Genomic DNA, 26,910 nt, shown 5'->3' with positions numbered 1-26,910 from the left:
CACCGTTCCGCTGGGGCGCATGCGCACACCTCGCCGCGGAATAAAAACTGCGCAACAAGCCCAAGACAATGCGGGGCGTTGGCTGCGCAGGCGCACCACCTTCCAGAAGACGGCTCGAAAAAAAAAAAAAAAAAAAAACCCGACAGGGCCGACCTATGCGCATGCGCTTTCCAGAGAGTCGCGAGACAACGCCGCAAAGGCGGTGCCTGCTCGTGACGCCTTGGGGCGTGCACCGCCCTTTCCGCGCCGCGCATGCGCGCTGGGCCCTTTGCCTAACTGCGTCACAAACGTCGCCAATTTTATAATTGATTTTCGAGGCCGCTTGCTGCCCGGCCATCGGGAGGGGAGCGCGGCGGCGTGCGCGGCTCGCGGTTTAAAGCCGCTTCTCGAGGCCCCGGCCGTTGGCGAGGAAGGAGGGGGGGGTGGGGCGCCGCCAGGACGGAAGCTTTGTTCTCGCGCCGCGGCGCGAGTGGGAGGGGCGGGGCCGCAGGCGGGCGGGGCCGCGTATAAAAGGCGCCGCCCGCGCGGCGTTCGGCCATTCTGGGGTCTGGTTAGAGGTGAGTACAGAGCTCCTTGGAGCGCCAGGCTGGGAGGTGGGGGAGGGGCGGCGTGGGGGGGGAGGGGGGACCCCTTAGCCCACCACAATGACCTTGGACGTTAATCATCCTTGCTGCTAATTAACCCCCAAGGGGCGAGGCACGGACCTGGGGCTTTTAATTGACTTTGGGCACCATTTCACTAATGAGACTAACCCCCCCCCAAAAAAGGGGGTTTTCTCTAAAAATCCTCATTATCCTTCCTAGACACCCCCATTGCCCCTCTAGACGCCCCATGACTTCAGATTTACAAAATTACAGCAGTTCCCCCCCCCCCTTCCTCTTACATTTTTTTTTTTGAGAAACCTTTGTGCTTAGTTTTGGGGACAAATGTTCTGTTCTTGCGGTTAGAAATCCTGGGATGGGGGTGAGATTGGTGCCTTTTGGGTCTAAAAATGCTCATTGTGGTTTTTTTTTCCCTTTATCTCTTTTGTTCCAGGTTGGTTTGGTCTTGAGACTGGAGTCGAATTTGCTACGAGAAAAGGGAAAAAAGCCCCCCACTTGGTCCTTGGAAGACACACACAAGCAGCCACCATATTTTCGACCGTCCTTGGGAAGCCGTTCAAAGTCTCTGTGACCTGAAGGAAACTGCCACTTAAACATATCCAAAAGACCAAACAAAATAATTAGCAACAACCTGCCCTGATCCTTTTTTTTTTAAATCGAGCAACTTTTTTGCATCTCTTTATCTTGACAAACCACCAAAAAATCCCTGAAAAGTTGCTGTATTTTTTAAAAACCATGACCAAAAACAAATCAATTATTTTTTTTCTTTAAAATACACCACTTTAATTCAAAAATTAACAAACTTTGAAGCGCTGTCGACGAGAAAAATAATTGGATAGTAAGTGTCGAATTTTCAACCAACTGACCAAAAAAATTCCTCCTGTATCAAAAAGAATTAACTCCAGGAAGAAACCAAAAATACGTGTATATAATTGGGAGGAAAGTAGGCTTTGTTTCAGATGGTTAACCCTTAAAAGTCAGCTGTTTTGCAAATATGAATGCATATTTATAAGGAGTATGATGGTGTCTTAGACAAATCCATCGTCTCTACGAATATGAAGGGTTAATGAGCTCCCATGCAAATGATGGTGTTAACTGAACCATAAAGTATCACTTCTTTGTGTGGGAGACAAGGACAATGAGCAATCTGTACATAAAGATTGCAGGGTAAGGCTATAAATGGTGAGGAATGCAAGAGAAATATATTAGCCACAGAGGGGTTTAAAGAAATTAACCTTACAATATGTAAAATCATTTAATATTTTAAATTCAGTGAAGTTAGGCTTTTTTTATGTGATTTTTTTTTTTAAAGAACCTGGAGTGCCACGTTAATGTATTTGCATATATATGTAATAGCTGGGGAAAAGGGCAATCTTAAGAATTGGGTGGCAATCTAAAAATAAAGATTGCAAAAGATGTTTTAAAAAAACTTAAATTCGCTAAACTTCATTTACCTTTTTTAAAAAAAGATGGGCATGGAATTTGAGAGCATTTAGACTCCTTGTGAAATCTAATGTGCTTTTGAAAATGTGATTCTCGCTTTCTATTTTCCCCTCCCTACTCAAGATGGCGAAGCTGTTTTGTCTCCTTGTCTTTGTTCGTTGGCAAGCAGCTTTTTTTTTTTTTTTGTGCAGGTTGATTCCATTTTGCCTCACTTTTTTGCCCCTCCCATAATTGGGGGGGGACAGATTGCCCCCCCTCATAAATTGTGATAGGTAAGATTCCATAGTGAATCTTAAACTAACAAGAATTGGATTTCCCTCCCATTGTATTTTTAGTAGCTGTAGTTTTGTAGGATTGAGGGAGTATACAAAGGTGTGTGTGTGTGTGTGTGTGTGTGTGTGTATGTGTATGTATGTATGGTGGGAGCTGTATTGTTATGAATTCCCTCTTAATAGATACTGAAGCCTTTTTGTTTTGTGGGGGGTTTTTTTTGTTTTGTTTTTCCTCTCGTGCTTCTAAAATGGCGACTGCCTCATTTTCTCTCTTCCTGTACAAAAGAGAGAACCCATGGGCAGGGAGGTGATGTAACCAGCTCTGAGCAAACTCCTCCCACCGAATGGCTTGCGTTTGAAGGCATGGAATTGAGGGAATGAGAGATGGGGAGGGGGGCGGGGGAAGGCACCCTGCCCTCCCTTTCTAAACTGGTCTAACTAAACTCCGTTCCTGGCTCTTTCATCTACAGGAATCCTCTGGGTACAAGTTAATATATGAGTACAAAGTATGATCCTAAGTCCACCAGGTTTCTTTCTTTCTTATAGGTCTCAACATAACCCATGAATTTGGACCTCCGTTCTCTTGTCTGTCTTATTTCGGCTGTATTTGTAACTTAAATTGGTTTTTATCTTTCTTCCGTGCTAGTTTAAAGCAGTCAGTCTGCTTTGTCTCCCTCCTACGTTGGGTCTTTTTTCAGACGTTCTGAAGGCAATCGGGGGAGCATTCTTGATCAGTTAATGTAATCTGATTTGTCATAACAGATGTGAAATGCTAACACTGGACTCCAAAGGTGCTGTACATACCCCACAAATCTATTGTCAAGGATTCTGGGGATGGGATGGGTGCGTGCATTTTCTCCAGCCATCCCCCTTTCCCCCAACTCTTCCCCAAGTGTCTTGTTGAGCAGGAGACAGGTAAAAAGCTTGTATTCAATTAATTTGCCACATTCCACAGTGCCATAGTTCCTGTATAATGTACTAGGAAAAGACGTGATCATTAGGAAAAAAAGGGAAGCCCTCATCAAAGGGAGGGGAACAGCCACAATTCACGGGTAAGCAAACCTTTCTGGTATTAATTACATTTCACAACCTTCATTTCTGTTCCAGACCACTTTGCTTATTTCTTTTTAATTCTTCTTCCATTGTCAACTCCGTGCAGTGACATCAACTGATGCATGCAGAGGCTGTAAGGATATTTTGAGTCTTGATTTTAAGAGCTTGCCAGTCTGTTAAGACCACTACAAATTTAACTTTTTTGAGACTATAGGGGAGAGCTGACTTCTTTTACCCAAACCAACCCATTGGATCTGCATGAACTTCAGATAGATTTTTTTTTTTTTTTAAACCAAGGAGAGGCTGCTTTTGTGTCTTTTTTTTTTTTTTTTTAAACTGCTGGATATTTTTTTTCTGGGCTGTTTCTAATATGAAATGGGACGTCACAAAGCAGACTTTTTTCAAGACCAGCAGGTTACATGCCTGCTGAAGTGTCCAGTGGTAGCATTTCATGTAATGTAAAGCAATTCAACCTTTTAGTCTCATATGAGAACTGAACAATATATGGTCTAATGGCTTGATCCTGAAGCATTAAGCTACTGTCAATCCTGTTAAATTTATTAAACGTTCTGGGTGCCAAGTTTGTCTCTGGGTTGGGCCTTAGCAGCATTTACAATTAAATTTTAGTGCAGGTAGGATGAGGTAAGTTGTATACAAGGCAGTAAACTTACCAAAAGCCTTGTAAAGATCATGTATGTGTCGACGGGTAGGTCCTCTTAAGAGTGGCGCACGGGCCATTCATCCAATGCGTGTTGCAGATGTGTGTGCTTGTAAATTTCCAAGCGCACAGAAGATTAATGGAGGTGAAATATGCTAAATAAAGAAAATAACAAGATCCAGCCAGAGAGGTTGATGAAAGGAGCAATGGCTCTTGCAGCCTGTTAATAGAAATAGATTTTCTATTTGAGATGACAGTGCTATGAGAGGAAAGTTCTGGTTTCCCATTTTAATGTCATGCAGACAATTAAATAAATCCCACATTTAAGATCTGTCAGGGAAAATGCTGAGACAAATCTACGTCTCAGTCTTAAATGTGCATTTTGAGACTTGATTCTAGAAGAAAATATTCTCCATTTGGGGATTTGAAGATGAGAGGTTAAACTCACCTAAAGTGAGGCTAAATGTAGAATGAATACACAATCATTTCCCTTGGCGGGCTTGCTTTTAATTCAAGTGGGGCTGTCGGGTAGTGGGTCTGCTGGTAACTTTCTCTTGCTGGAAGCCTCAACAATTGCAGAACTAACTTAGTTCCTTCCGTGCAGCCAGTGATCCTTTAGCCAGATGCCTATAGATCTTTAAAGATTGCTTTTCAAATGTTAATACCACACTTTTAAAAATCCCAATACATGAAGTTTCTGCATCGTAACAGCTGTTACCCTGTGTTAAGAGCATCTGATGTTGAAGAAGGGAGTACATTTCTATCAATTCTGTTAATGGGCTTTTTGTTCTATGAGTCTGTACTCCTGCTGTCTTTCTCTTCCCCCACCTTCCTGAAGTTGTAATCTAATGGTCTCTCAAGCGGGTGAACACGAGATGCAGGATGAGGCTGGGAGAAGTAAGACCCTGAGAAACCAAAGGGACAAAAATACTGAATGAGCCCGGGTTTTCCTTCAGTAAAGAATGACTGAAGAGAAACTTGTGACTGTAAGCTGTACGTTGTGCTTTCTGCTGTAGACTGCTTGAGACCGTCCCCAGCAGGTTCTCGTCCCAAATGCAGCCTCAGTTATGTCCAGAGAGTTCTGTGCAACATGTAAAGATAACTTTTGATTTCCGATCTCTTGGTGACACAGTTCAGTGTGGAGTCCAGAGAATTCAGTTGAGAAAATAGGTCTCTGAATACATGGGGACCAGTTCTTGGAAGATTTGGCAGAATTTAGTCTTGGTTTAACTTGGCTGTAGTCAGTCCAGTGGCCACTTTGCCCTTCCATTTGAAGGGGGGGAGGGAGTACTTGCGTTTTTTTAGATACAAACTAATCTCAGTTTCCTTGACGTAGGTGGAGGAAAATTCTGTTAGAGCACAAGGTTGGGAGTCTGGACTCATGGTTCTGTCTGGATTTGGGAAAGTGTAACTAGAGCCAAAAGGTTCGGGGTCATGGGCCCTTTCGATGGGAGAGTGGCAGGGAGAGGGAGGGCAGTGGCAGGATGGTTTTTAATCATGATTTAGCAAACATGTTTGTTTTTCTAGCCTTACAGTAACTGGCAGTCCTCAGTCACTCCCCAGGATTAGGGATTAGAATACCATATCTTAAATCCTTTGTGATATATATTAATAGGATTATAGGATATGAAGATGTCTGTCTGTCTTCATTGGACTAAAATCCTGATTTCTATCTCTAAACTGTAAGTATAAAACAACTCTCCCAGTGGTGTCCAGTCACATGAGATCTAACTTCTCAGCTGTACTGGAACGCTACTTGTGGAGGGATTCCTAATAGATCACTAGCTATGCTTTGCTTGTGGTATGTCATCTGTCCTTTTATCTTTCTCTCCCATCCAGACCCTTATGGCTCTGCCATGTCCGTAACCCCTATAGAGATCATGCTAGCTTCAGTAAATCCCTTCACCCAAAGCATTTAGAAATCTACCCAGTGTCTGCAGGGTTCCTTTGTCTTTAGGGTTGGAACACACAGCTGGCTTTCTCCTAAATTGGCGCAGCCATGTTGCTTTGACATGCTTTACGTCAATACTGACTGGCTAGATCTTGGCAATGGATAAACATGGGGTGCCTGTTGTATGACCCATTGCTTAAAATCAGAACCCTGTGTCCTCGACCAATTGCCACTAGGTGCTCTCATTAGCACTGGGAGAAATTAACTAGATCTCTTGCAGAGGGGTGAACCGCAATTTCAAATCTAACTGGACTAAAATTTTTCAATCTTTTCCACCCTAGGCTTCCGTGATACAGAGTTAAAAGTACAAGGCTGAAATGTAACATCTAAAAATGTTTTTCCCTGTGTTTAATCACTTCTGCTCATATCCAAAGGATATTGAAATCTGTCACGGGAAAGTGTGGTTATTTTCTCAGAACCTGTTTGGTTTCTATAAATTTCACTTCTGGTTCACTATCCTTCATCTGCCATGGTTTGGGTTACAAATTGGTGTTTTTCCAAGGTTTGCTGAAGGCTTGTTAAATCTTGTAAACTTACTTCGTCTGCTTAAAAACAAGCCTTGGTTTCTGTATCCTTTCAAGTGATAGTAATGTCATTTCAGTGATTCATGTTCTAGAAATAACCTTTTTTTGGGCTAATAAGTATACATAATGCTGCTGTTCCCCTTACCAGCTTGACTTATTCTGATTTTTTTTCAGAAGGAAGTAGTAATCTGTTGACTCACGTTCATGAACTGTACCTTGTAAATGATGATGCTATTTGTGTCTATACAGAAACTTTAATGTTTGATTTAGAGTTATGTAAAAATGTTGCTTAAAAGTTCACATCACTGGAAGCATTTCTTGTACCACATAGGCCTGATGTCAGACTCCCTTCATTTGGAAATCCAGATGTTCTGAATTTCTGAATATCAGTATTAAAATGTGGAGATGGAAGCCGGTATTTATTATGCGCTTCATTCTGCTGATATCAGTTTGGTTTCTGCCCTGCTTCAGTGCTAGTTGAGCAAATGTATCGATCAATGCTTTATTGTTTAACCAGTATCACACTTCAGTGGTTGGGAGGCATGCCACTCAACACTGAATCATTGATTTTGGTTAAATTCAAAGTGCAGCCTTACTCAGAGAAGCAGCTCTGTAAAAGGCATTGTGTGGCTTTGTCTCTGAACTCTAGATGCTGTTTGCTCAACTGGCAAATACAAATGGCTTTCTGCCAGGCCAGCAAATTCAGGCTGGGGTCCAGTTGTCAGGCTGGGTTCACCTTGCTTTCTTTGGGAATAGATTGTACAAATTAAGTTCTACCTTCATTTAACCTGATTGCAGTAAGCTTACCCAGGTGAGACTGCAGCTTGTGGGTGAGCCCAGAATAGAACATACAGGCTCCCTTAAAGCCTTTCTGGTTCTGTGGAGCTAACAGGAATCAAATGTTTTATCACTAAAGTTAGTAAATGTGATTCTAATACACACAGGAACTAGAGAATATGCTGAGTCACGTCAAAGAGTAGAGCCATGCTTGATAGGCTAGATCCCCGTGCCTTTCAGTGGCGGTGAACACTTAACGGACATCATAACCAAATTCTGTTGTGCTTGACCTCTGATTTAGCATAGCGTGCACTTACGTAGCCGCAGCGCTTCACCCCAGTGGTGGCTGCATTTCAGAAACTGGAGTGGAGTAACTTAGCTTCAGCTTGTTGATCTGGGTAGTTTGCTGACTGAGAGCAGTTTTGGTCTTTGAGCAAGTTTGTCTTGATTTCCATGGCCCACAGCAGGCCAGATTTTCCAACCAGAAATTCCTTAGTTGGAGGAAGCCTAATCTCCAGCTGAATGCACAGAACATGTGCAAAACAGCACTCAAATGTAGAGATTAGTGTTGATTTTAAAAAAGGCACTCGTGCCAAAGAGCGACTGATACAATACTGTAGGATCTGTTTCGGGAGCTAGAACAAAAATGGTAAAATGGCAACCATTCTCCATTATGTAAATTTCATATGATTATTTTTTTTGTCCATAAAGTAAGGGTGGTTGTCCAGACCTTTGTCCTAAATGCTGGTTTCCCTTTAGCCATTCACACTGTGCTTTCAAATGAAATGCCCCTTTTGGGGAGGGATGGACTGAGACATGCTGCTTGTGATGTGAACTTCTAGGGTGCGTGCAGCACCGGTTAAATGTTCATGACTTTGCCAGAATTGTATTTCTATAGCTTACTGCTAAAATAGCTGACTGTGGACTGCAGTTTCACCAAGGTTAAAAATAGAAAAGCCGTTTTTCTATGAATGCCACTTAAAACTGTTCTTTCAAACATGCTTCTGTGATGAAGCATTTTTCTAAAATAGCATCCTGTCAAGTTGCAGATAATGCCATTTCCTCAGTAGCTCTTGAAGCACTTAACCTTCATATTTTCATTTTCAACACCTCTGAGGTAGAGCAGTGCTTAGCCCTGTTTTTACACATGGGGAAACATGAGGCCCCGAGAGTTAAGTGACTTGGCTACGGTCACACAGGAAATCTAGTGCAGTGAGGAATTGCACGCAAATGGGAACCCTTGGTTTTCATGCTTTAGCACTGGACCCATGCCCCTTGTATTAAGACATGCCTGATTGCAGAGCCAGATTTATTGAGCTCTTGACTCTAAATAGAATCAGCCCAGCAGAATATCTATTAATGCAGATGCACAAGCAATATAACAAAAGTGTTGCTTCTGTGATCCTGTGCTGAGTGTGTAAGGAGTCAGTTGGCAAAAGCTTTCAGACAAGTATAACCTGACAGACTTGATTTGGGATCATGGACACACCCAAAGCCATTTTGCAGTAGCTTTTCAGAATGGAACACTTGATTTCCTTTACAGCTATGCTGGGTGACACTCCCAGTAGTCCATGTCCAGGGGCTTGCAACTTTTATCATGTTGGTTTAAGCCCCTTCGAGATGATTGGCTCAAGCTATTGACCTAGAAACTGGGAGCATGCTAGGCACTTAGCTGAGAGTGGACTTCAGTCTAAATTAAGCTTTGTGATGTTCTCAGAGGTGAACTACAAGGGTCTTCCTCAGGGATGATTGAAGTGGGGTTGTGACCCTTCCAGAGATCAGTGTTATATGGGGAGGGCATGAGCTGTTAGCCTCCACCCCCAAACCTCACTTTACCGCCAGTATTTATTTTGTTAAATATAAAAAAGCAGTTACAAGGCGCAGGGGCTGAGAGAAGAGTTGCATTCAGGCTTGAAAGGGGTCTCCAGTTCAGACGTTTGAGAACCACTGGGTGAAGGCTTGAGCTTATAATGGGGGGGTCAGTTGCTTTAGGATATACACAAAGCTGTAGATAATGGGGAAATTTGTGTGTTGGAGAAAGGGTGCCATCTTCTGGTGTGAGCCATAGGACTCTTGGGTTCTATATTTGTCCCTTGAATTGGATGCCTGAGAGTCAGGACTCTTGGGTTCTATTCCTGGCGTGGCTACAGACTTTTGTGTCCTTAAGTAGGTCATATAACCTCCCTCGATAGTTTTGCCTGTAAAATGTGAACATTAATTTGATTCCCTGAAGATACTTAGGGAGAAACGTGCAGCCAGCCTTCCCTGATTGATTTCTTACGTCCTGGATGTAGGGATATAAGAAGCATTACAAACAGGTTTTAGACATTGTGTTAATACTTTCTCTAGCCTTATGGTGTGAGTGCATATTGGACGTTAATTCAAATGTAAGCTATAGGGGCCAATTCTGAAGTAGGAGCCTTCCATGTAACTTCATATTCCTAACAACTGGCTTCACTACACATGTTAATTGTACTTCCTGCCTAGGTGGAATCCAAGGAAATCTTCTTGGATTTTTTTGGTGTGTGAGAGGGCAGGGATTATCTTGTCAAAACATGAGCTTTTGTTAAGATTTAACTAGCTTGTTAAGAATTTAAACACAATTTTGCAGTTTGCCTTTTAAACAGATCCCCAAGTTACGAGTTTAGTTAAACGTCTCATTAATCTTTTTTAATACGTTTCCGTAAATGCTATAAATTCCAATAAGAGCAAACCTCTGTCCTGTAGCTTAGGCAGCCCCAAATGTGGCAAGGTTTAGCAGTGTGCCAGAAAGTGAAATGAATTGGAAATGTATAAGACCTAGTTTGTCTTATTGTCTGACCTGAGAAACATTGGAAATAGCATTTAAAAAACCCTTTTTTTTCCCTTAAAGTCTTGTTCGGGCAGGGAAGGGGGGTTGGTAATGGACATTTATTTTAAATTGTCTAGGAGCTGGTGCTCTGGGATTGGTTTAGTAGTTGCAAATTCTTTCCTCCAGTGTCCTTCAGTCCAGTATTGTGGGCTGATCGGAATAGCTGTGTGCTAATACACAGCTGTTGCAGCCTGTCATTACTGCATACAAATCTGGTGTCTGCACAGTCTTATTAATAGAACTTAAAATCTTTACTGGAAACCTTGAGCAGTGAAAACACCCACTGTTTATTGCTGCACTGAGGCCACAGGAAAGACTGAACATAAGTGGAATTTTTTGGTTACCCTGGTCAATTCTGTGTACTCCTTCTTATCCGTCTCTGGTCAAGTCTTATTTGTAGGTCTGTCTAGACCTTCAGCTTTCTTGGTCCTGTGTGATCCTGCGTCGTCTACTGTCTCAGCATGGCTTCGGGTGGGTTAGTCTCACACAGGCTAAGTTCTCCAGTGTATATAACTCTTTGCTTGATCTCTTGTGTGGATGGTGACAGGTGTTGGATTGGCAACCCTGGAGACTGAAGTCCTCTCTTCGCCAGCAAAGCACATCCGAGCCAGGCAGCAGCACTGCGAGCTTTTTTCCCTGCCGAAGCGTAACCACCGTGCATGTGGAAGAGGCCACCTCTGGGGGGTGAGAGGGGAATTCAGTCTCCATGGCCCAACCTGCATTCTGGCTCTCCGCCGAGGACTGCGGGCACAGAGATTTTTTTCCAGCATGGATGCCTTGCAGCTGGACTGACAATACCCCGTACCCCCCAAACTGCTCCCCTTCCCCCAGGACACAGAACAGCCATCCGCTGGTAACAACTTTCCATCGCACCCGACTGTTTAGTTTTGTTCCCACTGAACTCTGTTGCCCAGTAAGTGATGGTGGATCTCTGCAGTTAACTTGGAGAGAGACTTCACTGGGGAGGAGGTGACACCAGACCTTGGAAAAGCTGGCTGTGGTTGGATATTATTTCCCCTTCTGGTCGGAGAAAGGACTTTGCTGAAAAAGCAGCAACAAGGGGATTTCTTTCCATGTTGAATCCAGTCTCGATCAGCCAACAAAGTTCTGGAACTCAGCCATGCTGCCCGTCTGTGTGTGTGTGTATAAATTCTCCCTCCTTGCGCCTCCCCCCCCCCCTCCAACGAAGCAGCATTGGCAGCCTTACTCACTGCCTTGTTTGTTCCAGTGGTGTGTCTGTGTCTCTGCCTCACACAGTGTGTAATTTACCAAGGGGGCATACGGTTGCGTTAGTGTCACTAGCTACCATTGACACTGCAAGCGTTCCTCGGGGTACAGCCTGGGGACTGTTTACGCACTGGCAGCTACACTACACCCCCATTCCTCCCCCCCGCCCCCTCAGCATCAGGGTAACATACAATGGGCAATGAGTTGCTGAGTGCCAGGCCTGCTTCAATGCCCCAGCCCTGATCCGGTTTGGCCTTGACTATTGTAGTTTGACATGTAATGTAGACAGACTTTCCAGACAGGTGAACATGCCCTTACACTGATGCATACCTGCAGCTCTCATACCAAGGGATGAGTGCCAGGTTTCCTAGTGGGGAGGCTGTCACCCTTGGAGCTCCAAGGAAAGCTGCAGTGCTTAAACTGAGCTGCAAGCTAGTTGCCTTAAACTCTGCCCTTCCTCTCTGCACTAGAGCTCAAGAAAGCCTGTGTGTAATACAAGGGAGTCAGGGTCTGGGCCCAAAGTCAGTAATATATTGGTCAACAGCTGCTTATGCATGTTACCAGTTGGCCCCACCTTTGAGAGGGACATCAGTAGTGTTGCACTTTTCCACCCTGCCACTGAATTATCTGACACATGACTGCCTGAATTTAAGCCAGTCATCAGTGGCCCCTGATCTCCGCAGTTCTCAAATCCCATTTAATACTAGCCTAGGAGCATGTGGCAGAAAGACCACAGTGCCTGGGCTTTGGGAAGGGTGTCTGTTTTGAATGCAGATCACTTAAAACATAGTCTTCTGTTTAAAGGGGCCATGGTCAAGACACTTCCTGAAGTTAGTCTTGATAAAAATGACATGTCCAGTTCCCATGCGCTTGGCTTAGAGTCAATTCAGTTAGCGGGTTCTGTTTCACTTCACTTGATCTGTTTTCTCAGTTTTGTGCAGGGCTCCATCTTCAATGAAACATTTAGACCGAGCAGTTGCCAAAATCAAATACTGGGTGATAAAACCTTGCCAGTGGCCCTTGGACTCCACTCAGAGTCTTAGCTGAACTTCCCATTAATTAAACTGATTTTTTTTTTTTTGCCAGAGCGAGTTATGCCCTTAGACACTCTGCTTACTGTTCTGGTATCTACAGTAAGCCGTTTACATGCCACAGATTCACCTGATCCTAGGCCTTGTTGGGTCTGAAAGACCCAATAGAAACGGTGGTGTGACGCTGTGCAACATTCATGCTCAACATCCTGGCAAACAGGCCAATTTATCCATGCATGACTTTTGCTTTGCATCATCCTGACTGTGGGAAAGAGTCATAACTTTGTATCAGCCATTTGCCAGTTCCCCTTGAAGAATGCTGCGCTTTCCCAGCATCCACTGTGAAAGGTCTGGTGTAACCTGCGAAGAAGAGAGCTGTCTCTTTCTTGGCCTCTCCTCTGGCAAAGCGAAGAACAAGTTGAACAATAATACCAAACAGCTTAGCTTTCCCCTTGCGTGGTCTGTTGAATCTAATCAGCTTGTTTCAGAGTCCCTTCTATTGCAGTAGGCTATGAAGAATTGCATTAAGGGACAAATTGGCAGAGTTTCTCCTTACCTTGTTTTTGTGTTGCATCTTTTGTGACTGAATTTTTGCTGTTTAAACATGTACCTGTAACTTGGTGCATTAAATTTCCTAAAGACAAATTTTGTAACTTACCATTTGTAATTTGTGAATGTTGGAAGTGTTATGGAGGAAAATTAATAAAAAAAAACCCAAACCTGTCAATCTTTTTAATAGCATACGCCAAAATACTACCTGTCAATTTATGTTTGTCCATGTTTCTTCTAATCCAGGCCCTTTTAAAAGAAATTGTTTAACGTAGTTGAGATGTACTTGGGCAATGGTTCTTTGTAACAAAATAGATTCCAACATAATCTGCTGCTCTCACATTGAACCCTTTCCTTCTTTATGTAGCTAATCAAATTTAGCCTGATTCAGATTTACAGCTGCTGATATATTTTAGGTCCCATTCTCATAGACAACATTGTGTTTCTACAAGTCAATATTGACTTTAGTTATTTCCTTTAAAGCACTGAATAAGATTTAGACTGACATCTCTCCTCTGATTAAGCTCTATTTGGGTGTAAATTCTTTAGTGTGCAATAACTTCTAACTTAAAAATTAGCTTCAGAAAAAACATCAGCATTCTCTGCCAGACTTTGTTCTCTCCCCCCCCCCCCCAAAAAAAGGGGGGATATTGACTTTAAAACATGATTGTGTGTATACAATTCAATAAATGGCACCTTGCCATAAACTATTATGTTATCCTCAAGGTGACTGAGTGGGAACATGAGCGGAGAGCCCTTAGTTAAGACACTGCCCACTCTAGACTTTTCCCCGTTGGTTATCCTTTTGTCCTGTTGATTTCCCAGAGGCTTGAGAGGCGCTTGATTATAGAAGAGGCAGGTTGGCATAGAAATGAGTTCAACTCTATCCTGGTTAAGGCCTATAAGCTGTATGTATATGTAGCGGCAAGCGCATGGTTAGAGAAAAGAATTCTGGTTTTCAAATTCTGGGAACTCTTGATATTTGCAAAGTTTTCTGCGCTGTGCTCTCTCTTGACTGGTGGAAACAATAGGATAATACTTTGTACTTGTATAGATACCTGAACCCCGCCTGATCAAATTTGGATTCCACTTACTGTAATGATATCTGCCTGCTTTTTGCTCAGAGTAACCCCCCCGCCTCTTTTTTCTTTGTTTCAGAACTTTCCATCATGGGCTCTGGACCAATAGATCCTCATGAGCTCTTAAAGGGATTAGATTGCTTCCTTGGGAGAGATGGTGAAGTCAAAAACACAGAAGGAATCACCAAGATTTTCAAGTAAGTCTCCCCTTTAAAACGTGGCTTGAGTAATATTTAGTGTGGCAGGGCGTACAATGTAGCCACCTCCTTACATCTGTTTGGGGGAATTGAAGTGGCTGGTGCTATGTAAAAATGAACCTGACTAGTCCTATTTAGCATGTTTAAATGCTGATCTGTTTGTCTGGTGGCCAGTATCTGTTGATGGGAGTGGGCTATTTTTAAAGCCGCTTAAGGCCACACAGGCCAGATTCTCAGCTGGTGTACATGAAAGGAGCGCCACTGTTGTACCACTGTAAACCAACAGGGGAATCCGGCCCCATTGATTCCAGAGGAGACTTGAATTCGGGAGTTGGCCTTGGGTTCCATCAGTGGAAGTCCTTCTTGCAGGTTGTCTGATGGCACCTGACTGTATTCCAAGCATTTGTTCCCAGATCTGTCCTTGAGCCGCCTTGTTCTTCCTCAGGGTAGAGAGGCAGCACTGGGCATCTGTAATAGCCCTGTGAAATATTTAAACCCCCATCTCATTGACCCCCTTTCCCTAAAGGGAGGTGTATGGAGTTGGCAGAACATTTTAGTCTTGAGCAAGTCCACAGCTGGAATAAATTGGTGAGGCTTCCTAATTGAATGGGGGAAATCCCATATGTTCTGAGCCAGTCCTTGCCTCAGGCCGGTATTGGGTTGGAGCCAAGTGCCCTGCAGAAGGGGAAAAAACCATATGCTGTCCTGCGTGAATCCTGTTACTCTCTTCTTCTCCCGGCCTACAGAGTCTGCTTTTGTGGCTTTTGTTTGCCATGTGCTGTGATCTCTCCGTGCTGCCTCAGCTCAGTTTCTCTCTTCTCTCCCTTCCTGCTTGCAGCTTAATGAAAGACGCACAGAAAATGGTCAGTCGCTGCATCTACCTGAACATCCTGTTGCAGACTCGGACGCAAGACATCCTGGCAAAGTAAGTGCCATGGAGAGTTACACGGAGTGGGCGTCAGGACTCCTGGGTCTGGCCACGGCCTTGGGAGGGGAGTGGGATCTAGTGGGTTAGAGAAGGGGGCAGGAAGTCAAGACTCCTGGGTTCTCTTCCCATCTCTGCCGCTCACTGTATGACTGGTTGGGCGTTCCTGCCCCCCCTCCCCCTCCCCAAGTGCAAAGAGGGTCTCAAGTAGGCCGTGTGCTTTTAATGAGCCATCTCTGGGAGATGCTTGGAGATCGGTCCTGGGCTGTAAGGAGTGTGCAGACACAGTACAAGGTTTGGCTGTAGCCTGTAGAGGGGGAAGGGCACAACACCAGTGCTGATCAGGCTTCACTTTCGTCCCAGGTTCATCCGGGTTGGGGGCTACAAACTTCTCAATACCTGGCTCACCAGCTCCAAGGCGTCCAGCAATGTGCCCCTGCTGCAGCAGATCCTGCTCACGCTGCAGCACCTGCCCCTCACCGTGGATCACCTGAAGCAAGTGAGTGACACTGCTGGCGCTCTCCCTTAGCGGTCAGTGCCGGGCCTGGGGCAGTGCAAGGGGGCGCTGCCCCCTTGCAGTGCTAACCATAACCATCTGTCCTGCTCTGATCTCTTCCAGAACAACACGGCGAAACTGGTGAAGCAGCTTAGCAAGTCGAGCGAGGACGAAGGTAAGAGGCCACCTTGTGCGTGTGTGCACCTGCCGTGCCTCCTCCCCTGTGCCAGAGCTCAGTGCGAGCTGCCCTCCTCTAACCTCTGTCCCCTCTCCCCTTCCAGAGCTCCGCAGACTGGCCTCCATCCTCGTCAGCGACTGGATGGGTGTCATCCGCTCCCAGAGCAGCGTGCAGCCAGCAGGTGAGTCACGCTGCTGCGCTCTGCCTAGCCAGGCTCCCCAAGCACTGATTGAACAGACAGGTCCCCGCTGTACTGGCTCAGGCCCCGCTGGTGGGCAGCTCCCAACGTCCTGGCTCTGGCCTCTAGCAGTGAATTCCCTGCCACTCAACTGCTCAGTGGCTGCTCCCATAATACGCTTCCCGTGGCCATCCTATCTAATGCGGGCAGGGCGTGGGCTATTCCCTTCTGATCCCCAGATGGGGTGTGGTTTTCTCAGTAGTGTCATCTGCCTTTGGGACTTGAACACACCCTCCCCCTCCTCCCCCCGGTACCTAACCCTCCTGTTCCCCACAGAGCGAGATAAGAAAAAGCGAAAGGAGGAGAGTAAAAGCAAAGCACCCATCCAGGAGAAGCCACAGGAGGCCAAGACGGAAGCTAAGACTGAGGAGATGCCAGAGAAGAAGCGCGAGAAGCCCAAATCGCTGCGCACCACAGCGCCCAGCCATGCCAAATTCCGCTCCACCGGTGGGTACTGGGAGGGACACCTCTCTGAACTCGGGGGGGCAGCAACGAGTAGATATGTTTGGGGGCTCTGTGTGGCTCTTCTCCAAAGGCACCACCCCAAAACTGGCTGCATTTCTGCACTGGGTGACCGATCCCAGCCTGAACATCTCGTGTCGCTGAGGTGCTATGGAAATGTGGGGGCATATCCTCCTGCTTTATTCTGCTAACCTGAGTTCTGCTGTGCCGTAGGGTTGGAATTGGAGACTCCCTCCCTGGTGCCAGTAAAGAAGAACCCCAACGCAGTCGTGGTCTCTGATAAATATAATCTGAAGCCGATGCCAGTCAAGAGACAGAGGTAGGTCTGAGCATCCCTCCCAGCTTTGCGGAAAATGCCCAGGGCTTCCTCTTCTTGCCTTGCTTTTACGTTCTGCCTCAGCCCTGGGAAGCAGTCTGTGTGAAAGCCTGGCTCAGAGAGGAGTGGGGTTTAATGGTTAGAGCAGGTGGAGCTGGGAGTCAGGACTTGTGGGTTCTCTCCCCAGCTGTGCAAAGGGTGTTAGGCCTAGTGGTTAGAGCAGCTGGGACTGGGCATCAGGATGCCTGGTTCTAGTCGGGGTTGGACACAAGCTGGGCGCTGAGGGGATTAATCCGAGGCCCTTTGCATGGGACGGGCCCAGCATTGTAACCCTTCAGCCTCCTGCTAAGGAGCTGTAGGGATGTGCTGTGCTCTTCACAGCAGACCACTGTGGGATGTGCATTTGCCCGCTCTGGGTGCTGTCTGATCCCTTTCCTGGACTCTGGCCTCAGCATTTCAATACCATGTCTGCGTTTCCCTCTTGCAGCTCGTCCACCCCCTCGGCAGACAACCCACCAGTAGAGAAGAAATACAAACCTCTGAACACCACCCCCAACAGCACCAAGGAGATCAAAGTCAAGATCATTCCGGCGCAACGTGAGTACATTGAGTCCTGGTGGTCAGAGGGCCTGGGTTCGATCCCCGCATTGGGAGGGGGGTGGGGGCTGAGTGTCGGGACTCCTGACCTCTCTCCCTGACTCTGGGAGGGGAGTGGGGTCTAGCATGCGAGGGGGGCAGGTTAACATGAAGTTGCAGGTGCTTGGAGCTTTTAGTTTGCATAACCTTCCATTTCTCTTTCCCTGCAGCAATGGAAGGGTTGGGCTTCCTAGATGCCCTTAACTCTGCCCCCGTCCCAGGGATCAAGATCAAAAAGAAAAAGAAAGTCTTGTCTCCTACCGCAGCCAAGGTAGGTACCTGCACTTCTGTATGCGAACAGCGGCTGGTTCTGTCCCGTCTCTGGCTGGGGAGGGTAGAAGCTGGTGGGTTAGAACAAGGGGCTGGTTCTGTCCTCTGCTGCAGGGTGGGAGTGGGGTCTGGTGTAGGGGCTGGAAGTCAGCGGTTCGCATGCCATTACACTGCTTCCGTATCTCTCTCCAGGCGAGTCCGTTTGAAGGGAAGCCAGCCCCAGAAGCAAGCGCTGCTAAACCATCGTCCCCAGAGCCTGCCACTGCATCCGAACCCATGGAGGTGGATCGGCCTGGCACTCCGGTGCCGGCAGTTGAGGTCCCAGAGCTGATGGAGACGGGTAAGGATGAAGGTCTTGGAGCCAATGGGTTCTGTTGTGGGTGGCAGGAGGTTTCAGCCCAACGTCCTGCCTGTGTTGGATCAGACCTGATGTTGCCACCTGGGAGCCTATAAAACCCCATAATGCAGTGTTTCTTAAACTGTATTCTGTGGCACATCGATGTGCTGCAAGGCAGTCGGAGGTATGCTGTGGAGAGCAACAGAATTCAAAATGGCTGTCCCTGAAGGGGCAGGTGACTTTTTTTTGGTGTGTTCTTTGGTCTTAAAGTTTAAGAAACACTGCTATCATGCATGTTGCCTGGTGTGCCATGGCAGCCAGGATATATCCACCTTGGGACATAGGGGGTAGGTAGCCTCCACATCAGCTTAACTGTGGGGTTGGTCTTTGGGGGCTCTGGTTGTTAGATCCAAGCTGTGTGTGTGTGTATCTGATCACCGAGCCGTTCTGTGTCCCTCCCCTCAGCCTCGTCTGAGCAGAACTCGGATGCCAAGCCGTCCGAGAACCCCGCTGACTCCACGCAGCTTACCAAGAAGGGCAAGAAGAAGAAGACAGTGAGCTGGCCTGAAGAGAGCAAGTTGCGAGAATACTTCTACTTTGAGCTGGACGAGACGGAGCGAGGTGAGGACCGAGGGGGAGCTTTCCCTCTGGGGTGCGCCATCTCCCCTCCAGTGCTAAGGGACTGGGATATGCATAGGGCTCTACCAAGTTCATGGCGATGCATAACTGGCCATGAAATCTGGTCAGTATGCATTTATCCTGTATTCTACAGATTTCATAGGGCAGACTGGTGTCTCCCTAATTCGGGGTCCTGACCAAATAGGGGAGTTGCAAGAGAGTCACAAGGTGATTTTGGGAGGACTGTGGTATTGTCATCCTTCCTTCTGGGCTGCCTTCACAGCTGGCTGGCTGGAGAGCGGTGGCTGTCGGCCGGGTGCCCAGCACCCTGCCAGCAGCAGCAGTGCAGAACTAAAGGCGGCAATGCGGTATCAAGTCGCTCTCCTGCGCCGCTTCTGGTGGCGGGTCTGCCTTCAGAGCAGGGCTCCTGGCCAGCAGCTGCCGCTCTCCCACTGCTCAGCACTGAAGGCAGCACCAAAACGGACTGCAAATGTAGTAGGGCCCTAGATAATGGGATGTGGGGCCTCCCCCTCTACGGGGCACCAGCACCAGGGCATTGCTGGCTCCCAGGGTGGAAAAGGGATTCAGGGCTCCTACGGTGGAATTGAAGTCTCACCCATGCTGTTGGCCATGTGGCAGTGACCTGTCTCTCGTCCCCTGACTAAACCCCTGCCCTTTTTTTTTCTCCTCTTCTCCCTCCCGACAGTCAATGTGAACAAGATCAAAGACTTTGGCGAGGCAGCCAAGCGGGAGATGCTGATGGACCGGCACGCCTTCGAGACGGCCCGCCGGCTCAGCCATGACACCATGGAGGAGAAAGTGCCCTGGGTCTACCCCAAGCTCATTGACCTACCTAGCCCTCTGGTGCAGCCAGGCAGCGGCAGCCGGGAAAAGTTCACCCAGGCCGAGCGGGAGAAGGGCATCCTGCAGGAGATCTTCCTCTCCAAGGAGAGGTGGGTGTGGCTGTGGAGGGCAGGGTGAGGGGTTGGAAGACTCGGGCGGAGGCAGCTGTTTCCCAGCTGTGCAGTGGAGGCTATTTGCCCCCCTGGAAGGGTTGTACTGAGCAGCTGCTGTCAGATGTATGGCAACCCACCTGAAGCCAGTCTGGCTCTAGCCCTCTCTAGTGGCATATGAGCCCCCTCCCGCCTTGGAGCCTGTCAGCTGACTGCTGAAATCAGGGTGCACAGACCCTGCGTTTAGCTTCCGGGGTCCCGGCATGTGAGCCAGCCTGGACTCTAGGCTGCTGGGCACTGGGATTCCCCTCTGATCCTGCTAGCTGGGCTTCCCACGAATGCTGAGGGAGTGGGGGGCTATTGAAGCTGTCCTTGGGGTGGGGAGCTTTCCTAAGTGCTGAGATCTGATGGTTTTGTCTCCTCTGCAGTGTTCCTGACAGTCCCCACGAACCCGACCTGGAGTCCTACGAACCCCTGCCGCCCAAACTCATTCCGCTGGACGAGGTAAGCCGGGCCGGGGTTCCCTACCCTGCTTTGGGGCACAGCACTCTACCTGTTGGGGTAAAGCAGAGGGATTGGTAGTCAGGGATCCTGGGTTCGCACCTCGCTCTGGAAGGGGTCTAGGGGTTAGAGCAGGGGGTCATTTCCTAGCTCGCTGGGGGCCCTTCCCCACTTTGTCCATGTCTCCCCTAACAGGGATGGTCTAGGCGAGGACGAAAGGCCCAGAAACCCCAGTGCCCAGCCATGACCCCCAGCCCCTGAGGCTGGGGCGTCCTCCCTGCCCTCAGCCCCTCCTGACTCCCGTGTCTCCTCTGTCCCTCTCTCAGGAATGCTCCATGGACGAGGCCACCTACCAGGAAGGACTCGACCCAGCCGCCGCCTCGCAGTCTCCCGACGGAGCCGGGGGCTCCAAGCTGCCCCCAGTGCTGGCCAACTTGATGGGGAGCATGGGGGCCGGCAAGAGCCCTCAGGGCCCCAACCCCAACTCCTCCATGAACGTGCAGGAGATCCTCACCTCCATCATGGTAATTGGAGAAGCTGCCTAGCTTGGGGGAGGCAGCGAGGACTGACCCTACAGGCTCCATATTGAGCGGGTTCAACACCCAAAGGGGTTAGCTCTGCATTGTTCTATGGAGGGGGCCTCCCTGGCCGGTCTACCCCACGGCACTCCCCAGTGCTGGAGCAGACGGTTGGCCCGTCCAGCATTCAGTATGTTAGGAGGAAGAGGCCACTCCCACAGCTAAACTGCCCCAGCTGAGCAGTAGTTGGGGTGAGGTATGAGTAGGTGGGGTTCTCATCGGTCACCCTCTTCCCCCACCCATCCCACCCCACCAAGCGGTTGGGTGAAGCTAGCCCCCGGCCCCAGCTAGAGGGGTTAGTGGACCAGCTGAGCGCCCTGGAGTTAGTGGTCAGACAGCTGAGGGGGGTGTAGCAGGCTGGTGGGGAACCTAGACACACTCCCTCTAACCCTGCCCTTCCTCTCCCTTCCTTCCCTGTGCAGGGTGGGCCCAACAACCACAAGACAGAGGAGCTGATGAAGCAGCCAGATTACTCGGACAAGATCAAACATCTGCTTGGCAACCTCCAGACGCAGCCCCCAGGGCCCGCAGGAGGTAAGAGACCCGTGGAGGGAGCCAGTGAGCCTGTTCTGACCTCCTGGTGCTGGGAGGAAATGCTGTCCTGCCGGTTGCCTTCTGGCTTGTTTCCTTGCCCTCGGTCTCGACTGGGCACCTGAGACGTGCAAACCGATCGCCCCGAGAGCTCTGGCGGGCGGGTAATAGAAGGATGTGAGCTCACTGGATTCCAATAGGCAGGGCTGGGGGGAGCTGGTGCTCCCAGCATCCTGAAGGCGTGGGGGAGGGGGGATTCCAGAGAGGTGGCCTGTAAACGTCTTTCGTTAGGGTGGGAGGTTGGCTGAGACAGATGGGAAGCGGGTCTCCTCTTCTCCCACCCCCTCTCTCTCCCCATTGCCTGTATTTCATCCCTTTGCTCTCCCGTCTTCCAGCACCACATGGGCTGCTAGCCCCAGGGCCCCTTGCCAATGGATTCCCACCTGGACCAAAGAACATGCAGCATTTCCCACCTGGGGGGCCAGGACCCATGCCTGGTAAGCAGGAATCTACCACCTTTTGCCGGGGTGGGGGAGGACACTTTTTGGTGCAGGCCTAAGTCAGTAGGGACTGCTGACTCCCATGCAGTGCTGGGTGGGGGAGGTTTCTTACACTGTTGTGCAGCACACCGGTGTGCCACAGAGAACAGCGTTCAAAACAGCTGCCCTGAAAGGGGCAGGTGACTTTTTTTTTTTTTTTTTTGGTGCTTGACAAAAAACCAAAGGAACCAAATTATTGTTTGGTGTTCCACAGTCTTAAAAAGTTTAAGAAACACTGGGGTAGAGGCTCATAGGAAGCGCTAATGCCCCTGTGCAGTGCTAGGGGGCGAGGTAGAGGCTCAGTAGAGGGTGCTAATTCCCCCGTGCGGTGCTAGGGGGCGAGGTAGAGGCTCAGTAGAGGGCGCTAATGCCCCTGTGCGGTGCTAGGGGGCGAGGTAGAGGCTCAGTAGGAAGCGCTAATGCCCCAGTGCGGTGCTAGGGGGCGAGGTAGAGGCTCAGTAGGAAGCGCTAATGCCCCTGTGCGGTGCTAGGGGGCTCAGTAGAGGGTGCTAATGCCCCCGTGCGGTGCTAGGGGGCAAGGTAGAGGCTCAGTAGAAGGTGCTAATGCCCCTGTGTGGTGCTAGGGGGCAAGGTAGAGGCTCAGTAGAGGGCGCGAATGCCCCCGTGCGGTGCTAGGGGGCGAGGTAGAGGCTCAGTAGAGGGTGCTAATGCCCCCGTGCGGTGCTAGGGGGCGAGGTAGAGGCTCATAGGAAGCGCTAATGCCCCCGTGCGGTGCTAGGGGGCAAGGTAGAGGCTCAGTAGAGGGTGCTAATGCCCCTGTGCGGTGCTAGGGGGCAAGGTAGAGGCTCAGTAGAGGGTGCTAATGCCCCAGTGCGGTGCTAGGGGGCGAGGTAGAGGCTCAGTAGAGGGTGCTAATGCCCCAGTGCGGTGCTAGGGGGCGAGGTAGAGGCGAGGTAGAGGGTGCTACTGCCCCTGTGTGGTGCTAGGGGGCGAGGTAGAGGCTCAGTAGAGGGTGCTAATGCCCCCGTGCGGTGCTAGGGGGCGAGGTAGAGGCTCAGTAGGAAGCGCTAATGCCCCCGTGCGGTGCTAGGGGGCAAGGTAGAGGCTCAGTAGAGGGCGCTAATGCCCCTGTGCGGTGCTAGGGGGCGAGGTAGAGGCTCAGTAGAGGGTGCTAATGCCCCCGTGCGGTGCTAGGGGGCGAGGTAGAGGCTCATAGGAAGCGCTAATGCCCCCGTGCGGTGCTAGGGGGCAAGGTAGAGGCTCAGTAGAGGGTGCTAATGCCCCTGTGCGGTGCTAGGGGGCAAGGTAGAGGCTCAGTAGAGGGCGCTAATGCCCCAGTGCGGTGCTAGGGGGCGAGGTAGAGGCTCAGTAGAGGGTGCTAATGCCCCAGTGCGGTGCTAGGGGGCGAGGTAGAGGCTCAGTAGAGGGTGCTAATGCCCCCGTGCGGTGCTAGGGGGCGAGGTAGAGGCTCAGTAGAGGGCGCTAATGCCCCCGTGCGGTGCTAGGGGGCGAGGTAGAGGCTCAGTAGAGGGCGCTAATGCCCCAGCGCGGTGCTAGGGGGCGAGGTAGAGGCTCAGTAGAGGGCGTTAATGCCCCCGTGTGGTGCTAGGGGGCGAGGTAGAGGCTCAGTAGAGGGTGCTAATGCCCCCGTGCGGTGCTAGGGGGCAAGGTAGAGGGCGCTAATGCCCCGGTGCGGTGCTAGGGGGCAAGGTAGAGGGCGCTAATGCCCCGGTGCGGTGCTAGGGGGCTCAGTAGAGGGCGCTAATGCCCCTGTGCGGTGCTAGGGGGCTCAGTAGAGGGCGCTAATGCCCCTGTGCGGTGCTAGGGGGCTCAGTAGAGGGTGCTAATGCCCCCGTGCGGTGCTAGGGGGCTCAGTAGAGGGTGCTAATGCCCCCGTGCGGTGCTAGGGGGCTCAGTAGAGGGCGCTAATGCCCCTGTGCGGTGCTAGGGGGCGAGGTAGTGGGTGCTAATGCCCCCGTGCGGTGCTAGGGGGCGAGGTAGTGGGCGCTAATGCCCCTGTGCGGTGCTAGGGGGCTCAGTAGAGGGCGCTAATGCCCCTGTGCGGTGCTAGGGGGCTCAGTAGAGGGCGCTAATGCCCCTGTGCGGTGCTAGGGGGCGAGGTAGAGGGCGCTAATGCCCCTGTGCGGTGCTAGGGGGCGAGGTAGAGGGCGCTAATGCCCCTGTGCGGTGCTAGGGGGCTCAGTAGAGGGTGCTAATGCCCCCGTGTGGTGCTAGGGGGCTCAGTAGAGGGCGCTAATGCCCCTGTGCGGTGCTAGGGGGCGAGGTAGTGGGCGCTAATGCCCCTGTGCAGTGCTAGGGGGCTCAGTAGAGGGTGCTAATGCCCCTGTGCGGTGCTAGGGGGCGAGGTAGAGGGCGCTAATGCCCCTGTGCGGTGCTAGGGGGCGAGGTAGTGGGCGCTAATGCCCCCGTGCGGTGCTAGGGGGCGAGGTAGTGGGCGCTAATGCCCCTGTGCGGTGCTAGGGGGCTCAGTAGAGGGTGCTAATGCCCCTGTGCGGTGCTAGGGGGCGAGGTAGAGGGCGCTAATGCCCCTGTGCGGTGCTAGGGGGCGAGGTAGAGGGCGCTAATGCCCTGGTGCGGTGCTAGGGGGCGAGGTAGAGGGCGCTAATGCCCCGGTGCGGTGCTAGGGGGCGAGGTAGAGGGTGCTAATGCCCCTGTGCGGTGCTAGGGGGCGAGGTAGTGGGTGCTAATGCCCCTGTGCGGTGCTAGGGGGCGAGGTAGAGGGCGCTAATGCCCCGGTGCGGTGCTTAGGGATTGCTGTGTGCAGGGAACAGGAGAGTTTCAGCAGCTGGTGTTTTTCTGCCCTACATGCTCAGAAGGGGGGTTTCTAACCTTGGTGCCTCTCTCTCTTTCCTAGGTCCCCATGGCGGCCCAGGGGGTCCCAACATGCCCCCTGGTCCCGGGATGCCTGGTGGGCCCAGGATGATGGGCCCTCCCCCTCCCCAACGTGGAGATTTCTGGGATCCCTCTGACGGCGGCATGAGAGGAAACCCCCATGGGGGCATGCGAGGGGGCGGCCCTGGCCCAGGGCCCGGCCCAGGCCCTTTCCATCGGGGGCGAGGTGGGGAGCCCCCCTTCCGGGGGCGAGGAGGAGGTGGGCGCAGCGGCGGCCCCCCCAACGGCAGAGGCGGGCCTCCTAACAACGGCATGGGTGGAGGAGGCGGCCACGGCGGCGGCCACGGCGGAGGTCACGGAGGCCACGGCGGCGGTCACGGCAGGGGCCACGGCGGCCATGGTGGGGGCCACGGAGGCGGCGGCGGCCATGGTGGGGGCCACGGAGGCGGCGGCCATGGCGGTGGCCACGGAGGAGATCACGGCAGAGGCCACCCAGGGGATCACGGCCGGGGTCATGGTGGAGGCCACGGAGGAGGTAATTGTAGGGGGCTTGGTTTGCCCTCTAGGGGGAGCAGAGGGCCGTGGCTTTGGAATGGCCCTGCCCCTTTGTGGGAGGGGCCTGTGAGTGCCCCCTCCCCTCCCCCATTTTTATCCGGCAGGTGGCAAGGGCCGATGGGGGAGACCCAGCATGCATTGCACCCATTCGATCCTGCAGGCCCTGCTCCTTGGGGGCAGGGCCCAGATTGGCAGAGACCCCCTATGGGCCTGTGAAAACAAGGGAGACAGTTTCAGCTGCAGCATGACGTGCTGAGAGCTGGAGGCTGCTCCTGGTGGCCCAGGTGAAGGTGGAGCATTGCATGCTGGGAGCTCTAGTCTGTGCTCCTCGCTTGCCCAGGTTAGGGTGGAGTAGTGCATTCTGGGAGCTGCAATCTGCTCCTGGCGTCAGGTTAGGCTGAAGTATTCTGGGAGCTCTAATCTGTGCTCCTGGCAGCCTGGGTTAGGGTGGAGTGTTGCATGCTGGGAGCTGTAGTCTCTCCCCCATCCCCTGCCCTGCCACCCCTCTGGCCGTGCCCCACCGCCGTGGCTGACCTGCGCCCCGTTTTCTCTCACGCAGACATGTCGAGCCGCCCCGTGTGTCGCCACTTCATGTTGAAAGGCAGCTGCAGGTACGAGAACAACTGTGCCTTCTACCATCCCGGAGTGAACGGGCCGCCCCTGCCGTAGCGCCCGGGGCCCTCCCCCACCCCGCCGACGCCCCGCGAAACCTCCCAGCACAGACCCCACTTCATGGACTCTGGGGTGCCCCCTGTCGGACTTGGGGCTGCATCCACCACTTATGGCTTCTGTGAGGCCTTGTAATGCCTGGGGGGGAGGAGCAACCCCTCCCCAGCGGCTGCTGCTACTAAGGAACCACTGGGGGAGAATCCCCCCCAACCTTGCTCCTTCCTGTGTCATTTTAACCTGATGGGACCTGACTCTGGGCCCCCAAGAGACTTTTTGCAAGCACACAAGCTACTGCCTGCTCTGGGACCTGAGGGCGAGGGGGCCGCGCGGGTTGTTACTACTGTAAATGTCTCTGTGTAAAGGGAGGGGTGTCTGGCGGTGCCACCTGACTCCGGGCTGCGTTCTGTCTGCGGGTTTGCCAGGCTCAGGCCTCCCGAGGGCATTGTGCCCAGGGAGCAGCTGGGCCACACCACTGCCAAGCTCTGGCATCCCCAGAAATGGTGCCGTTTCTGGGCATGTGGTCAGACTTCTCCCTCCGTCCAGCAGCAGCAGGATACTGATCCTTCTGTTGGGAGTGGAGGAGTCCTTTAAGCACCCTCCCCCATCACGCTAAAGATCCACTGAGGAAAAGGGGGAGCTTGTCGGCCCCTTACGTGCGTGAAATCGGAGCGACTCCCCTCGCTGTAAATACCCATCCTCACCCTGCCGACGACTGCAGACACACGATTCCCATTGGTGCTAGCGCGTCGCTGGAGGGGGGGGGGGCGCAAAGCTGTTTTCTGTGAAAACGGACTGACTTTATTGCTGTTGGCATCTGGGGGCTTGGTTTGTTTCCTTTCCATTGTTTTATTTTTTTACCGTCCCGCACCCTGAGACATCAACTGTCCTCACCTCGCTCCCCTCCCCCCCCACTGGTGCAGCCTCCCCCTTTTGTTTTGTATATTTTGTACATTAGGTAATAAACATGGTGATTAAAAAATGGATCATCTAATTTAACCCTGTTGTCTGTGCTGGTTGTGGGGGAAAGGGGCCATCCCCACGCATCTGTACTTTGCCTGGCAGGCGGGGTGACCACGTGCC

General features: G+C 51.0%; 1 protein-coding gene across 2 annotated transcripts; it reads left to right on the top strand.

The window, feature by feature from the left end:
* The first annotated feature begins 411 nt into the window (after window positions 1–411).
* On the top strand, window positions 412–26,811 carry PPP1R10 (protein phosphatase 1 regulatory subunit 10). 2 transcript variants are annotated; one of them, XM_075913802.1, is made up of 20 exons: window positions 412–557; window positions 1,036–1,440; window positions 14,097–14,214; window positions 15,053–15,139; window positions 15,503–15,638; window positions 15,759–15,810; window positions 15,917–15,994; window positions 16,328–16,498; window positions 16,727–16,832; window positions 17,317–17,426; window positions 17,636–17,736; window positions 17,928–18,075; window positions 18,538–18,693; window positions 19,397–19,643; window positions 20,072–20,147; window positions 20,471–20,668; window positions 21,145–21,256; window positions 21,649–21,750; window positions 24,629–25,141; window positions 25,721–26,811. In XM_075913802.1, the coding sequence occupies exons 3-20, from the start codon at window positions 14,108–14,110 to the stop codon at window positions 25,828–25,830; spliced, it is 2,610 nt and encodes an 869-aa protein (XP_075769917.1). In that variant the 5' UTR covers window positions 412–557; window positions 1,036–1,440; window positions 14,097–14,107; the 3' UTR covers window positions 25,831–26,811. The 2 variants fall into 2 exon arrangements, with proteins under 2 accessions (XP_075769917.1, XP_075769919.1); XM_075913804.1 differs by lacking the exon at window positions 20,471–20,668.
* Window positions 26,812–26,910: the final 99 nt, after the last annotated feature.

Source organism: Pelodiscus sinensis, chromosome 32 (genome assembly GCF_049634645.1).
Source record: "Pelodiscus sinensis isolate JC-2024 chromosome 32, ASM4963464v1, whole genome shotgun sequence".
Classification (NCBI taxonomy): domain Eukaryota; kingdom Metazoa; phylum Chordata; order Testudines; family Trionychidae; genus Pelodiscus; species Pelodiscus sinensis.
Note: the sequence above shows the minus strand (reverse complement) of the source record. Positions and strands in the feature narration are given on the sequence as shown.